The following is a 16,319-nucleotide window of genomic DNA, read 5'->3' as shown; positions in this document are numbered from 1 at the left end:
TCCGTTGGCACTGTCAGTAGAGTGACCAAGGGCAGAACGGGCCTTGGAGACCACATGCCCCCTTCCCACTTGGGAGCCAGCTGCAGTGGCTGGGGAAATGGGGCTGCTGCTTGCACCGTTCTGTTTTCCTGTGTGTGGGGAGAGGGGGGGCAGGCTTGGCCTCAGAGATACCCAGGGTAGGGTGGCGAAGGGCTGATGGCCCACGTGGTTCTGAAGCGCAGCTGGGCACCGTGGAGCCAGGGGCGCCCTTATACTTTATGGGACCCCTACACAACTGATGCCCCTCCCCACATGCAGCCTCTGCCAGGGGTCTGGGACTTCCCTTCCTACCCCCCCACCCCACAACCCTCTGCGCAGCTTCTGCCTGGGGTTCAGGGCTTCTCCTCCCCCCTGCCATGTGGCTTCTGCTGGGAGCATCTTTCCCTTCCTCCTCCTCCCCCACAGCTTCTGCCAGGGTCGGGGCGTCCCTCCCTCCCTCTCCCCACAACCGTCTGCCCAGGATTCAGGCCTCCCCGCCCGCATGGCTTCTGCTGGGGCCTGGAGCTCAAGGCTTCTCCCCTCCCCCCCCCAGATTCTGTCAGGGGCTGGGTTTGGGTCGTCTTTACCCCCCTCCCAAGCAGCTTTTACCTGGGCTTGAGAGCTTCCCCGAGGCTGGAGCAGAGCCACAAAAGCTGGGGACTCCTCTCTGCCCCAGCCTGGCGGGTGGGAGCCCTCCCTAGTGGCTGGCTGAGTGGCGTGGGGGCCGGGGGCCGGTGGGGCGAGGGGAGAGGCAGGGCGAAGGCATCCCTGCTGCTGCCCGCAGGAGAGAGCGGGAGGGGAAGGAGGGAGAGGGCCACCCTCATGCAGCTGCCTGGGGACACCTGAAAATGTGGGGCCCCGAGTTTTCAGCTGCCCTGTGCGGGAATGTATTTCACATCCGCCTAGGGCCGGCCCTGCTTGGGGCCCACCGGAGCGGCAGAGGAGACGGCGCTGTCCCGCCCTGGGATCCCAGAGCCGTCCCCGCAGCCCGGCGAGGGTGAAGGCAGCCCCGGTCTCCGTGGAGGGATGGGAAGGTTCGGGCTCCGGCTGGCCCCAGCCTTGTCGCGGGCGGGCAGCGGAGGCAGCCGGAGGGCTCTGTCGCGGGGCTCTTCCGAGGGGCTCCCCCCCAGGCGGGGGGCCTGCTGTGAAGCCAAAGAGTCTCTGGCCGAGGGGGGGAGTTGGGAGCGGGCCAGCGTAGGTTTTGGCTGCCTGCAGAGAATGAAGGGAGCCTGCTGTGCAAACAGCGAGGGGAAGCCAAGGCAGCTGGCGACGGTGGAAAACATGGTCTGTGCTGGGATGCGATCCAGAGGCAGGAGGCGTCAGCAGCCTGGAGCACGTTCACCCCTCGGGTTGGGGACTGGGGGCTGGTCTCCGCTCTGAGGCGGAGGAAGGGCGTACCCCCCGCAGGGGCAGCGCGGGCTGGATTGCCTTGCGGAGTCTCATTTTTCAGGCGTTGCTCCCAGTACACTTGAATGTCTTCAGGACGGCCACGCTGGGAAGCAGATTGCAGATTTTGTGGGGCCAGGGAGGGTGCTGCGGGGTCTGGGTATGAGGCAGAGGGAGGTGGGGTGCTTCTCTGGCACCCGTGGCTCCATGCCCCCCTCCTCCCGCCGCTATAGGCGCCGTGGGGAAAAGCTGTAAGACAAGGGGGGAGGGTCTGCCGCCGCTTCCCCGTACTCCGGGTGTTCCTGGATCAGGAAAGTCCAGCCTGTAGTAAGACCGGCTGTAGCGCCTGGCGCTTCGTGGGCGTGGAGCGATCCCCGCCTCACCGCGAGGAGGAAGGTGAATTTGATCTCTCTGCAGGCTGAGATGCAGAAGGGTTAAAGGACTCCCGCGGGGAATGATTTTTGGAGCTAGATTAGAGCTGGTGAGGTTGTGGGTCCAAGTTCTGTGTTCAGACCACTAGGCTACCCTCCCCGCAGGCCTGGGGGGGGCTGCCTCTCCCCCGGCGGGTTCGCTCAGGTCTGTTGGGTACCTTAGACAGAGCAGAGCTCCTGCTCTCGTTCCCGGCAGCTCCTCAGGCTGGTCTCTACCTCGTGGGGAAAACTTCCAGCTGGGCAGATGGATGGGACGGGGCTGGGGGTGGAACTGTTACCAGAAGGCACAGACGGGTCTAGGCCGGCCCACTAGCAGGGTGGAATTTTTCAGGGTGTCCCTTCAGCGAAAGTGGCTGCTGGAACGTGTGGGCTTTGCGCCGCCGTGTCTGTGGCCGGGCAGCGGCGCAGGCCACCGGCACGTGAGCGCTTGGACTCTGGGGAGCTCTCTCGCGTGTCTCCTGGCAGCCTGGCCAGCAGCGAGGCCGGCGAGATGGCATTGGTAGCGCAGAGGGCCTGGACAGGAATGACGGGCGAGGGGGGCACCGCTCTCGCTCGTCGGGAGGCCTGGTGCTGCAGGCCGGTCACGTGCCAACAGGGCAGCTGATCCATTGCTGGCGGGGCTCGGGAGGGAATGCCGCAGATGGGGACTGACGCGCACGCGGAGAGCTGTGCAGGGCAGTGACCTGTCCTGGGCCCGCCTGCCCCGACCCTAGCACCACAGCCGCTCAAAATGCCGGAAAACAAAGCCCGCGGGGGGTGGCATCTCCTAGCTTCCTGGGGGGCACCTGGTGCCTCGTGCTGAACGGTGTGGAGCCAGTGCTGGTGTGTCACCGGTTAGAGAGCCATGGGTCTCCTGGGGGTCTTGTTCTGAGTCTTCCGATCTGCTGGTTTCCCGCTGTTCACTCCTTTCAAGGGCAGGCTGCTAAGAGCTTCAGCTGGACGCTGGAGCCAGACTATTCCTACGTTCAGCCAGAGCAGGATAAATTGCAGGGACTCAAGAACGCACTGCTGCCAACGCCCGGTCACCTTTTCCCAAGACTTTGGGAGAGATTTAACCCTTTCGTCCTCACGCTCGCCAGCTGGCCAAGGGTCATTCACGTTTTCTGAACGCGCTCAGTGGCAGAGGGCAACATGGTCAGTCTCCGGTGACTGTTGTTATGCAGCTACGTCCATGCTTAACGAAAAAAGGCCTCGTCTACACTTACCAGCACGGTCGATCTACTTTAGCTATGCAAATAGTTTTGCTGAAGTTGACGTCTCACCACGGCGTCTTGCGTGCGGTAAGGTCGGTGGGGGCTTGTGACGTAGTGGGGGTACTTGCTGGGCTATGGTGACCTCTGCTGTCTGGAGCAAGACCCAGCAGGGAAAACCTCATTATGCAAAGGTGATGCCAAACCTGTTGAACCAGACACCCCCCATGGAGAGGAACAAAGGAAGGTGGAATTCTGCCCTGGCTGGGGGGCAGGGCTGGAAGAGTGTTAGTTAGTTGCTGTCTGGGAGCATGGAGGAGACAGCCTAGGGAGAGGGGCTGGAGTTTAGGGGCCCAGTCTCCCCCCATCTCAAGGGGGCCTGAGGCATCCTAGCCCAGCTCTGTGACCAGATTCCATCTGTGCTGTGCTGTATCCTGGAGAGGCAATAAACTTCCTCTATTCCACCGGCTGGTGCAGTCTGTTTGTGCCATTTCGGGGTGCAGGAGACGGGGGACCCCCAACGCGCCGTCACAGGGCTGCTCTCCTGTCGATGCCAGCTACTCTTCTCGACCTGGCGGAGTACCGGAGTCATCGGGAGAGCACCCTGAGATCGATTTATCATGTCTAAGCAGATGTAATAAATTGATGGCCGATGGATTGATTGCTGCAGCGTGGATCCACTGTGTAGTGTAGAGAAGGTGTAAATGACGTGATTTCTGCTTCTCAACCACAGCTGATCTGGAGTTGTCTGTGCTCCATCCCTCTGAAAATTAAGCCCCGTGGCCTTGACTACACCTTATTCTTCTCTGATTCAGGTAGCTTTGATGTTGGTGAAACTCTTGATTTCATCAGAGTTCCTTCTGATTGACCCAAGCATGAGGGAGAACACATTCTGGTCTGGTTAGTACGATCAAACATGTTTAGAAGAAATTTAGGTTGGACAATCTTATTTATATTCTGAGTTCTTCAAGGCAGGGAACCTCTCCCACGCGCTTCCCAGTAAAGCACTAGCACTCGGGTGGTGCTACGCCTTCTCAGGAATGCTATTGTCTCGTTATACAGCTGTTAAATCACAAGCCCATTCTAAACACTCCAGGGGGAGGGGTTGAGTCTCTATCTAAAGTCACTCCAGTTTCAATTGTTTGGAATGCTCAGTTGAGTGAGCCACTTAAAAATACGTAACCCACGTTTTAGAATCTCCTTCCAGGCTGTTTTGTAGCTACCTCCAGCTGCCTCGTTCTTAAGCAGACATAAGCGCACAGCACAGCATGTCTCGTTTCGGTCACAGGAGAAGGCAACGTCTCCGGGTTCGGCGGGATGGGCAGTGAGCTAATGAAACGGACGTGTTCGTTTCTCTGGCTGTCAGAGGAGATTGCTCAACTTGTCTTCTGTTGCCAGGGATCAGGGCGGCTGAGAAAATGAGCCGAGATGATGCCTCTTCTGGCGTCACATGTACGTGCATACGGCTGGAGATGCCAGTTGACGCTTGCTAGGGCATCCCATGGCCCCTTCGGTGAACCCTTCCAAACTTCTAATTTCAGGAGGGGCAAATAATGTTGGGAATATTTTGTCCTTCATAAAAGTTTGTTTTGTGTTTGAACCAGAGGAGCCCTGGACCACCCACGCCTCTGTCTTGGCTTCTTGGTATTCACGGTGTTTAGGTCAAACATTCAGTAGGTTTCCTTGTCCAGCCCAAGGTTGCGATGTTGTGATGGTGGTTGTGATGTTCTTAGCTGAAATACACGGCACAGGTAAATGGAAGAACACACATGCCATGGCCAGGTGCCTGTCAGGTAAGAGCAGTGTCTTGTTCCCTGGGTCTAGAAAGTGGCTGAGAGGGGAAGATGAATGGTTCTTTCCCACTCATACAGAACGACACTGCTTCACAGGAGACGCACAGGGCCCCGTGGTCGAAAGCATGATGTTTATTATACCGGTTTAACCTCTCTAGTCCGACACCCTCGGGCCCTGACCGGTGCCGAACCAGAGAATTTGCTGAAACACGAGAGGTCAGTAATGCGAGAGTGCTTTGAGGCCTGCGCTACGGCAGCACAAGCCCAGAAGGTCTGCAAAGCACCTTGAATAACGCACTCCAGAGCATCTGCATCTAGACCCGTTCGTGGCCCCGTCGCTATAGTAACCGAGTGCCCGAGTAGCGCAAAGGGATTTTTTACTCCAAGCCTTTTATGCTTCCCCTGCGATGGGGAAGAGTTTCACATGGCAGTGAAGAGGTTAAGGCTGCATCGCTCGCAGGGTTTTGTAGGGGTGACTGAGATCTCTCCTTTATCCGAGGCCAGATCCCTCGCTGGTGAGAATTGTTCTGGATCCATTGACTTCCGTGTCGCTACCCGGGTTCATGCGAGCAGAGGGAAACCGGCCCTCAGGAGAGCTGTAACTTGCTTAGCACGGCAAGGGGGAGTTCCCTGGGGCGCTAGCATTGATGACACCTCCACATAAGGGGGCCCGCAGGCTGACACCACCGCCCCCCTTCCGTCGTACGTGGGTCACAGCGGGAGGGAGTGACCCGGTTTGGTCACCGATCTCTCGTGTGCACGGTCCCATGCCTGTCTTAGCAGCTGGCTCCTCCTCCGGCAGGAGTCCTTGTGACAACTGCAGCTCTGCTCCATTGCTCGAAGGCGCCCTGTTAACAAGAGGCCTGTGCAGCTAACGCGCCTGAGAAGCCAGCAGCAGGTGTATCCGTCCGGTGCCTCTTTCCAGGGACGGGGGGAGTGGGCAGCTGAGGCGGAGCCGCGCAGACGGAGGGGCTGGGGCGAGCTGCTGTTTGTTTGTGCCCTTCCAGAATCCGTCTGGAGGACACAGCTGCCTTCCTTGTGTCTGTGGAGCTGCCTCAGAAGCCGCCCGCCCATGTTAATTACACCGTGTCACTGCCTAGCTGAGCCTCGGCTCCTTTTTTTGAGCTGCTGCTTATTTCTACAAGCTGGTAATTGTCCTGTAAGCAGCTCTGAGCTTTCCAGCCTATGGCTCTGAGGTCCCTGTAGAGCAGCGGTTCCCAAACTTTTCAGCATCACGCCCCCTTTTCGATTTTTGAAAAACCCTCACGCGTGCGCCCCCCCCCCCCCCCCCCGGCCAACAGCAAACTTGTTGAACAAAAAAAAAAAAAAAGGAACTGACCGGGGCAGCAACACTTGATGCGGAGGGGGGAGGGCTGGGTTGCCTCGCCCCCTCCCTCTCCCAAATTTGGGAACCCATGCTTCAGAGTATCCTGGCTGTCCTAGGGAGTCCCGGAGAGGACACCCCCTCTTTTTGGTGGGTTCTCTTCCAAGCCCATCCCTGCTGTGCCTGGAATGATGCCTGGGCTTGCTCTTGACCAGTGTAAAGCCCCACTCTCATCCCAAGGCTGTTGGACTGGATCTTGGAGCACGGCCAGAGCTGAGTCTCCTGGAAGCTTTGGACTCCGACTGGCTCCGGATTCCCTCACGCGTCCAGGCTCTGATTCCCTTCTGACTCTGGTTTCGGCCACACACAATTGATAGGGGCTTGGCTGGAACTTGGTTTCCCCTCCTGCCCTCTTCCCTTGTCCAGTTTTGCCGGTTGGGCTCTGACAAAAAACCATTTGCCCAGCTCCTGGTATGTCTGCCCTCCGCCAAACCATTGGAGCCAGCTGCCCCGAGTCTGTCGCACGAGGCCCCCGGCACCGGCTCGAGCCGCTAAAGATGTGCCGCCCCCTGTAAAGTGCCCCTCCCTTCTTGAACTGCTTCCTGCAGCTCCTCAACGGAGACACCAAGCGCCCTAGGGCAGCCAGGGGTCCATGTGTGTAGGAAGGTCCCTTTCGAGAAGCCAGGATCCTTCACGAACCCGAGTCCAGGGGAGCTGACAGCCATGCCAGGCCCCGGGGCGAGGGGGAGGGCGGCTCTGTGCTGTCAGAAGAGGCGGGGCCCAGGCAGAGAACACCCCCTGCCTGCCCCCCGACAGCCGTCAGTGCCCCCAGAGCACGCCCAGATGCACTTTCCACCGGGGGGGTTTTCATGTGAGGGGCTTTCTCCACGCAGGTGCTGCCTGTCCCGGGTGGCCATTCCAGATCTCCCGGCTGGGCGGAAAGACAGGGCGTGTCCTGTCTACGGTTTTCCTCTCTCCCCCTCCTCTTCCGTTACATCAGGCGCCGCGCGCCGGCTTGCAGGAGCCCACAGGCTGCCGAGCTCCCCTGGGCTCCTAGGGGCCGTGTACTTGTGAAATAGTATTACTGCTATTCTGAGCCAGTGGTCCAGCTGTCACGCAGGCTGCCGGAGGGCGTAGAACGAGGGTGACAAAACCGTGGTGCGTCTCCTGCTAAATCAGGCAGCTGAGGAGCCGCTCGGTGGAGATGTGCGATGCGGCTGCTGTGTGAGCTATTTCTTTTCAGAGAACAGCTTTGCCATGGGGAGAAACCCCTCAAAACTCTTCTCTCTTTGGGGTTCTGTTCAGGGGCTAAGATGGACTCCGCCGTGTGCTGCTCTTTCCGCTGGTGAAGACAGCTCTTCAGAGCTCGGCACAATCTCATGGAAGCCGGTCTTCCCGTCCCGCTGGCTTCTGTGATCACTTCTTATTTTGTGTGGAGTGGTTACTGCTGTGACTGCACCGCCGGTTACTGCAGCCTCACAAACTCAGCACAATCAGGCCTGGCTGTCAGCAGCCCTCCGTGGAAAATGCCAGGGTCGGAGGAAGCAGCGTTGTTCCGTCTGACTCAGTCCTGACCCCAGCCTGTCAGCGTGCTCGTCTCCCCAATTCAACGGTGTTTGGAAACGTGGGGGAAGATGGGGGGGCTTGTTTCCACTAGGAAGCAGAATGCCTCGTGCGTGTTGTCTCATAATGTGCTGCTCTTCCGTAGATTGCCCTCGGGAGTGCCTCGGAATAACGTGGGGTGACCCGTGGCGCTGCTGGCGTGTGCCAAGGCCACTGGCAGCCCACGTCTGATACGGCTGCCCAGTGGATGGGCGTTTGCATCACTGGCCAGATGCACACAAGGGTTGTGCCTTCAATGGCCTGAAAAGCATCATGGGAAGCATCGTGAGCTTCCCATAGAAACGTGGCTGAATGTTTCAAGTTGAAGAAACGTCCGAAGGGTGGCACTGTGGCACGAACCCGAGGCCTCGCTCTGTGGCCTCTGGGCCCGAGGTTGAGAGCATGGCAAGCTCACCAAGCCTTGCACAGGTTGGACCTCCCTGGCCCAACCTCCCACTCCATCCCTCGGACCTGCATGAGGGATTATGCCAGACCACGGGAGGTCATTTCTGGCCCCTCTGCTGCCGGCTCCCCCAGGTTTCCCAGCTGAGTCATGGCCAGGCTTCCTGCCCCCCTCATCCAGCTACGTCGTGCACCGGCTCTCAGCCCGTCAGGCAGCCCTGCTGGGCGCACACGCTGAGCTCCTTCCCCCCCGGCATTGGTTTGGTGCTCCCAGGCTCCCCAACCCCCCACAGCAGCTGGGAGTCTCTGATCCGGGAACGTCCGTGGTCCTGCCGGACGGCACATCTTGCCAGACCAGAGAGTCCTGGTTTATAGAGGTGCAACCTGCAATGAATGGGGCGCATGGTATTAAGCAAAGGCACGGCCACGGTTCTCCTTCCTCCCGCCCCCATCCCTCCTGTTCTAGTCACAGGGGGAGTTGGGTTAGTTGACTTAGCAAAGGATTGTTTTTCATGCTGGGTTGTGCCCTTGTCTGCCTTTGAAAAAATCCCTATTCATCCGTGGAAGCCATAAAGGACTCAGGTAGTGTCCCAACTCCTCGTCATCACCCTGCACCCAGGGCGGATTTCAAAAGGCTCGGTGGCTCATTTTGGCAAATCCCAATGGCTGTCGTCTTCCTCGGCTTCTGCCATGTCTGTCCTTTGGGTCCGCAAAGAACGTCCAGGAGAGAGACATCAAAGCCACGGGTGCTGTCTGAGTGGGGGGCGGAAGAGGGAATTTCTGCCTCTGCTCCACTCTGCGCCTCTGGAGTCTCCTTTGAGATAAGGTGTTCTTCTGGATTGTAGATTTCAGGGCCAGACAGGATCACTGGCATCCTCTAGTTTGGCCTGCCGTTTAACGCGGGCCATGGGCCTTCCTGCTGTTGGCACTAGAGCAGTTTTTAGAACAACACTCCATCTTGATTTAAAACTTGCCAATAGCGTTGACTCCATCGCAACCCCTGGGAAGTTGTTCCAACAGCTAATTAAACATTTACGCCTTATTTCCCATCTGCGTGTGTCTAGCTTCAACTGCACCGGCCGGATCTTGTTAGACTTTTTGTCTGCTAGACCGCAGAGGCCCTTCTGGAATGGCTGTTCCTCCTGTAGGTAATTATAGACGGTGATTAAGTCACCCCTTAACCTCCTGGTTAAGCTAAATGGCTTGAGAAGCAATGGGATGAAAGCTGGGGGTTGATTAAGGGGTGCTTCCCTGTTTGGCTGGCCTTTTTGCCAGAATAAAGCGCGTCTATGGCATGTTGCCCGTGGAATGTGCCAGCACTGATTTCTGAGAGCCCATAAATGCTTCCCTCTGTTAATGTGTGCTAATTACAGGGAAGACCGGTGCGCTCTAAGCAGACCTGCCGTCCCCTCTGGGTGTGTGCTCTCTCCCCACCGTCCACCTGCTGTTTTATCCTACAAAGAACACCAGATACGCTCCAGGCTCCAGCAGCAGGCGTCGGGGGAATGAGGGAGCCTTACCCGGTGTCACAGCTGGGATGTTACTCCACCCGCAGGCTGGCTAAGCCAGTGACACGGCTAACCTGGAACGGCTGCCCTGGCTGCTGTCGGCGGTGTACAGTATCCAGCGACGGGCTAAGGAGCTGCCGTTTGCATGGGTGGCTGAATCCTCACTGAGGTCCGGCCTCTTGGCTGATGTTCTTGTGAGATGTGACCTCAGGCTTTGCCTGCCATCCTGGATTTTGTTGGCATCCCGCTTGGAGAACGGGTGATTTCTGGCTTTGATTGTTCCCAAACTGCCGTGGCAGGCTGGATCCAGGGATTTAGATCCGGTCTTAGGGTTCAGATTTCAGGTTCTTATTTGCCTGTCTTTCTCTTGCTGATCCAATTAGAGTCCCGGATCCTGCAGACTCATCCACATGGATGGATCCGTCGGTCCTGTTCTGGGTGCAAAGGTCCCCCTACAGCACAGATCGGATTGTAGGGTTGCAAACAGCTTCTATGCCCCATGCTAGCAGAGAACCTCACATTTTCCTCCCTCCCTCCCATGCCTCCCTAACCCCTATGGGGTTAGCGTTTGATCCTTTGATCCAAACTGCCCCTTATCGTTTTGTTTCTGGGTCAGATCGACAACCAAGAGGAGGAGGAGGGGCCTGTTTGAGGAGTGGTTCGGCTGCGACCCAGGATAATGAAACACTTGTGAAATCAATTGCTGTCGCACTAGCAACGGGGTTCAGCATGAAGTGTATTAGGGCGGGGACCTAGGTTCCTGATTCTGACACCGACCTGCTGTGTGACTGTAGTGACTTCCCTTCTGTCGTGTCTTTGAGCGCTCAGGCTGGGGCTGTTTCTCACGGTGTGCATGCACAGTGCCTAGCCCTATATAGATGCCCACGGCACAGTACAAATGAATAGCAATAAGATTTCAGTGGCAGAAACCATTACGTGCACAACTCAGAACTCACCGCATTGGAATCTTAGCCCTCAATCTGAACTGTGAAATGAAGTTAATCCAGACTGAAAAATCCCCTTGTCAGGATGTCCGTGTGCATCTAGGGTAACCGAAAATCCAGCCTGCATGATACTTTTAGATTTCCTTGTATACCCCGTGTGCTTCCTTAAGCCCACAGACGGTCTATTGAATCCCCTTCTCCGCAGGGAAGTGTTTGAATCAAGAGGTTTCCTCCAGGGCTTGGAGAGGATGCACAGAGAATAAAACGCCGGTGCTCCTGTTTGAGAGTCAGAAATCCCAGGCAAAGTGGGTCTCTCCTGTTGCTCCCAGTAGACGCCTGCCTGTAACTTCACTCCTGGGCGTAAGCTGGTTGAACCTGGCCGATCTGCTCACATGTGCAGAGTGGCGCACAAGTCTCGGCATGCCTAAAATTATTCCTGTGTCAATATTTACAGACTGGGGGCCTCTGTTCTGTTCTTCTGGTTGGATACAAACGCAACAAAAAGCCTTTTAAAATCCAGTAATTCATCTTTTCCAAGTGTCTTCCTCTAGCGCCCGTTCGCACTCTCCCTCTTTAGAGTATTTCACTGAAAAACCCAGCTATTAAGAAGTCTGGGGCACTGGAAATCTCTTTAACATCAGTGAGTTGCACGTTAAAACCCCAGCTGTGGTGATTCAGTGTAGGCCTGATGTTTTGCAAAATTAGAAAACCTTCCATAAAGCACGTGCCCATTACTGTCCAGCATATGCATATAAATAAATTGCCTCTTGCAAGCACAAATCAGAACATGTTTTGAAAAGCTTGTGTGAATGTTTAGAAGTCTCAGAGGGGTAGCTATGTTAGTCTGTAATTAAAAAAAAAAAAACCAAGTAGTCCTGTAGCCCTTAGAAACTAACAAAATACACATGTGAATATTTATGTGACTGTTGTTAGTTGTGACCAGTGAAGGGCCAATAGCAAGGGCATGAAGTGCTGCAGTGTCTCCAAGTACCCGAGAACTGAGCTACTCCCATCCTGGTCTACCCAGCTAGCCCTGCCAAGGCACATAATTTCCACGCGTGATCTTGGGTGAGTCACTAACCCTGCCCAGGCCTCACCTTCCCAATCTATGAAATGGGACTAATACCCACCTTCCCCAGCCGTGTGCAGAAGGTGCTGGAGCAGGGCACGGTGGTGGTGTTGTTAGCAGCTCCCCAGGAAGATAAAAGTTGTAGAGGTGTTGTGGGACATCCCTGCATCTTCCCGTCTGTCGAGAAGTCGCACCATGCTCTGACTTATTAATGTCACTTGGGCTAGATGGGTGGAGACCAGGGGAAGCTGCACGTTCCTGCTTGTCACGCTGGAGTCCTGCGCTGCGGCCGTGGTTCAGAACTCTTCTTCTTCAGTGTCTGATGCAAAGTCCCAAGGAGTCCAGTGGACCTGAGGCTGAAAAGCAAAGTTCCTACTGCCAGGGGGAGCCATTCCCTGGATGTCGGAGAGAAAAAAGGGCGGATTTTCCAATCCAGTCACTTTTGGTAAACAACTGAATCCGTGGCCTGCGACGCTGGAACCTGATCTCCGTGTTTTTGTCACTCCAGGCTGTTTCTGATGGTAGAAAGAAACAGGGGAGTTTTTAATTCTCCCCAAGGTGGTGGATATTACGAATAGTAATATATAAAATGGGGAAATATAGAATGTGTTTCTAAGCGAGCGAGCTTGCTATGGATGTATATTGGTGTTGGATGTAAGTAGATCTGAGGGGCTGCCTGTGGGGGGGAGAGAGATGAAAAACGGGTGTTTGTCGATATGGGGAGTGTAAAAGGGAAGGGATGTGTTTATGCTTACATCTGAAAGGTGTGCTGACATATATACATATGGCCATAATATAAGAACTAGGGGCCATCAAATGAAACTAATGGGCAGCAGGTTTAAAACAAATACAAGGAAGTTCTTTTTCACACAGCGCATAGTCAATCTGTGGAACTCCTTGCCTGAGGAGGTTGTGAAGGCCAGGACTATAACAGGGTTTAAAAGAGAACTAGATACATTCATGGAGGTTAAGTCCAGCAATGGCTATTAGCCAGGATGGGTAGGGAAAGGTGCCTCTCGCCTCTGTTTGTCAGAGGGTGGAGATGGATGGCAGAAGAGATCGCTTGATCGTTACCTGCTCGATTCACTCCCTCTGGGACATCTGGCATTGGCCACTGTCGGCAAACAGGGTACTGGGCTGGATAGACCTTTGGTCTGACCCAGTATGGCCGGTCTTATGTTCATACCTTGTGTGTGTTTATCCTGGGACCGATCCTTTTAGGAAGGCTGTCGCTTATGCCTGCTTTAAGATCAGATGGTGGCTGCCTTATAATGTGAAAACTAACTCAGCCTAAATGGCCAAGCCAGAGAGATTCCCATTGGTTAATCGAGCTGTTTAGCTCATTAGGTGGATCTGATTTTTCAAAATTATTTAAAAAACAACAACCCATGACCTTGAGTATTAAAAAAAAAAAATCCCCAAATTCTCCAAAACAAATAAGCCATGAATACAGTCAGTCAGTTAGGTTGCTCAGCTGATGTTCACAAGAAGGTTTCAACTTGCTAGATTAAAGACCTCAGCAAACCTTAAAGACAGAGAGAGCATTTAGAAATGCTCCTGAGGTTTTCCGTTAGTCTGCAGTGGGCTTCATAAACATGCCAATAACTACGGGGGAGAAGAAAAAAACCCGACAGGGTAACAGACACAGGTTTTTAACTGCGCAGTCTTTGCATCCCCAGCTGCTGCTGCTGCTGTTGATCAGCGGAAGCAAGAGAGAGAGAGAGTGGCTCCATTTGTTTTTCTGAATATTAGATTATTACAAATATCTCAGGGAAAAATGATCTGGAGTAGGTAGTGGGGACAGAGTGCACCGTCACGTTACTTTGGAGCCATCTGAAGAGCTGCCCTGGTCCATGATAGAGAGTTAGCTGGATTCACGTTTTCCCAGTGGTTAGGTGAGTATGGAAGTCTCTCTGCTATTCTTGAGGCTGAATGCGATACAAAGATGAAAGGCACCTCAGTCTGGTCTCAGTTGCACCTCTGTGTAAATGTGGAGAAACTCCAGTAAGCGCCGAGGAGTTCCTCCAGACTTGGGGCCAACTTCTGAGACCTTTCCTCACACTGAAGTACCTGACTCTTTGCCCAGCCGTTTGAATGGGGCTGCTTGCAGCTTACGGTATTGACTCAACGGAAGTGTGGCAAAATTGTTGTAACTGGGTTCCGAATTTTGCTCCCTTACTGACTTTAATTTCTCTCCCCGGTAAATAGATAAGGAGTCTGCCTGTCTTTTGGGGAGCTGTGTGTGTTCACTCTTAAGTAGTCCCTCCCTTGGCTCAGCTGAATTTGAAATCCTAGTGGCAGTAAAGGAAGAACTAACTGCCACAACTGGAAAAACAAATTGTTGTGTACACCCCAATTACTGGGAAAGTCTCAGCTGAATACAGATAGGGGAGATAGGTTTGTCAGATCAAAGATTAATGGTTTATCATCAGGTGTACAATTAACTACTCTTTAGGCGGCTAGAAATTATCTCTATTTATCTAATCGGATACCTTTCCCGGTGCGGCCGCTTTACTCTAGGACGCTGGACTTCACCTCTCAAAGGCATTGTGTCAACGAGAACAAAATGGGGTGACGCCTTTACATGTTTGAGTTTCTTTGTTCCAAACCCTTCGCTGCACGTAACGTGGGAGGCTGTAGCTTATTTCAAGGAAAAATCAGTGCCTTCAGCATCCTTCAGGTAGCTGTGGAGATGTCTGGGCACCTTCATGGTCCTTAACACCGCCACCGCCTCTCCTCCCCCACACCAGCCTTCCTTTTCCCAGCTCCCATATGGACTCCCTGTTTATACAGACGAATCCACGGAGAACGTCTCGAGGAGCAAAACGATATTCATGCCCAGATTCTCTCAGCGTTTTCTCGGCTGCCGAGAGGGAGCAAAGCACTCCTGGAGTCCACGGAGCAACCTTCCCAGCATATGTAGCTGGGAAAGCTTATTCTGAAAGGAATGTTGTAAGAGAAATGCCTTGTTCTTTTCAATGGGAGGTTCCTCGAGGAAACTCTGAGGAGCACCCTTAGATTTGGGGTGGAGGCAGCGGAGCCTCCGTTCTGTCAGCAGCCAGATCTGGAAACGAGTTTGCTTAGAACTGCTACGCCCTGACTGTGTTCTCTCTAGGCTCCAAGTTCTCTCATCCGTGATGCCCTAGGGCGGGGCTCAGGTTTGTGTCTGCAGAATGCTATGAAATGACTGGAGGGCAGCGGGCCAAACTCTCTGGAGGGGTATTGGGGCAACAGAACCGTGTCCGTTTACCCAGTAGAGAATTTGACCCGCATATACATTCACTCAAGCCCTGTTCCTGTTCTGAGTACAAATGCTGGGCCCGATCATTCAAGCTTTCTGCTGTTGAGGCTTTGGGCGCATCTAGACTGCGTTCTCATTTCGAAAGAGGATATGCAAATTCCACAGGATATTGGTATCTCTTCTTCCGATTGCTTTTTCGAAAGAGGGTCTTTCAAAAGTGAAAGTAGTCTGGACGTGGGGGGGTTTCGGGGGGAAAACGCTGTTTCAAGAAAAACGCTCTTCCTAAAAAAAGGAGGTTTACGCGGTTTTTCGAAAAAAGGGCTTTTTCCCCCGAAAAAACCGCATCCAGGCTACTTTCACTTTCAAAAGAGCCTCTTTTGAAAGTGAGATTGGAAGAAGATATGCAAATTCCCGCAGAATTTGCATTTCCTCTTTCAAAATTAAAACATAGTCTAGACGCGCCTTTTGTAAGGGCTCTTCGCCAAAGTAGGCAGGGATGGAAGCAAACTCTGCAAAAGCAAGCTAGCCCTGCCCGGGTGGCAGAGGCCTTCTTTCCCACCTGCCCAAAAGCTGGCGAGCTCTGTGGCTGGACCCTGGCCAATGTCAGCAGCGACTGCCTCACTTCCGGGATAGAGTCCTGCTTTGCTGAGCAAGTGCCAGCTGAGAAATTGGCCCTGATTCCGCCGCTCTGGCAAGGCGACAGCTCTCCCTCTTGGAGGGATGTGGCGGGTGGCCTCCGTGTGCACCTTGTTTTCAAGTCCAACAAAAAAACCCTTTTTGCCAGAGAAATGTAATTTCTGTTTAGGTCCTGATGCCACAAACTGTTCCGTTTGGCAAAGGCCCTCAGTTCATGCTTAACTGTAAGCTTATGTTGAAATCCCGTTGACTTTAATGTGACTTGAAATTAAGCAGGTGCTGGCCTGCTTTGCTGAGTAGAGATGGGCTTCCGCATGTGTGTTCGAGTCTCGCCGAACTAGGGTTTTAGGACTGTAATAATCTAAGCCTGTTTAGACTGATGGGACGGGGTTGAGGAGCCGTGCAATTAGCTGTAGGTTAATTGAATGAAATTTCCATGCACTAGACCACTTTATTGTTACGGTGCCAGTCTCACCAGGAGTTATCTGAAACTCTCATTTTATGGAAACCATGCGCTGAATGTGCCCGAGAGACGATCAGCTCAGCTTCTTCCAGAATAGCTGGTGAGAAGGCTCAGGCATGGTGCCCCAAAACAGCTGAGATCTGCAGACTGTTAGGGTCATAAACTTCAGAGGGGGTAGTCAAGTTAGTCTGTAACTGGAAAAACTTAAAAACCAATGAATAGTCTAGCAGCACCTTAAAGGCTAATAAAACATGTAGATGGTATCATGAGCTTTCATGGGTACAACCCACTTCTTCAGATGACTGGAGTATT

At 54.1% G+C, this 16,319-nt stretch overlaps 1 protein-coding gene across 6 annotated transcripts in view; it reads left to right on the top strand.

The window, feature by feature from the left end:
* GPSM1 (G protein signaling modulator 1) overlaps nucleotides 1-16,319 on the top strand; it is a 159,425-nt gene that overhangs the window by 85,324 nt on the left and 57,782 nt on the right. Inside the window, exon 1 of one of the 6 annotated variants that reach the window (XM_075905599.2) lies at nucleotides 11,727-12,112. The exons of the other annotated variants lie outside the window; for them this stretch is intronic. Within the exon in view, the coding sequence (XP_075761714.2) occupies nucleotides 12,067-12,112 (46 nt within the window). The 5' untranslated portion in view covers nucleotides 11,727-12,066. Of the gene's footprint in view, nucleotides 1-11,726; nucleotides 12,113-16,319 lie in introns of those variants that run through there. 6 annotated transcript variants of the gene reach the window in all.

Source organism: Pelodiscus sinensis, chromosome 23 (assembly GCF_052426305.1).
Source record: "Pelodiscus sinensis isolate ZL-2025 chromosome 23, ASM5242630v1, whole genome shotgun sequence".
In the NCBI taxonomy this organism is placed as follows: domain Eukaryota; kingdom Metazoa; phylum Chordata; order Testudines; family Trionychidae; genus Pelodiscus; species Pelodiscus sinensis.
The sequence above is the reverse complement of the archived record's forward strand: the minus strand, read 5'-3'. Positions and strand labels throughout refer to the sequence as shown.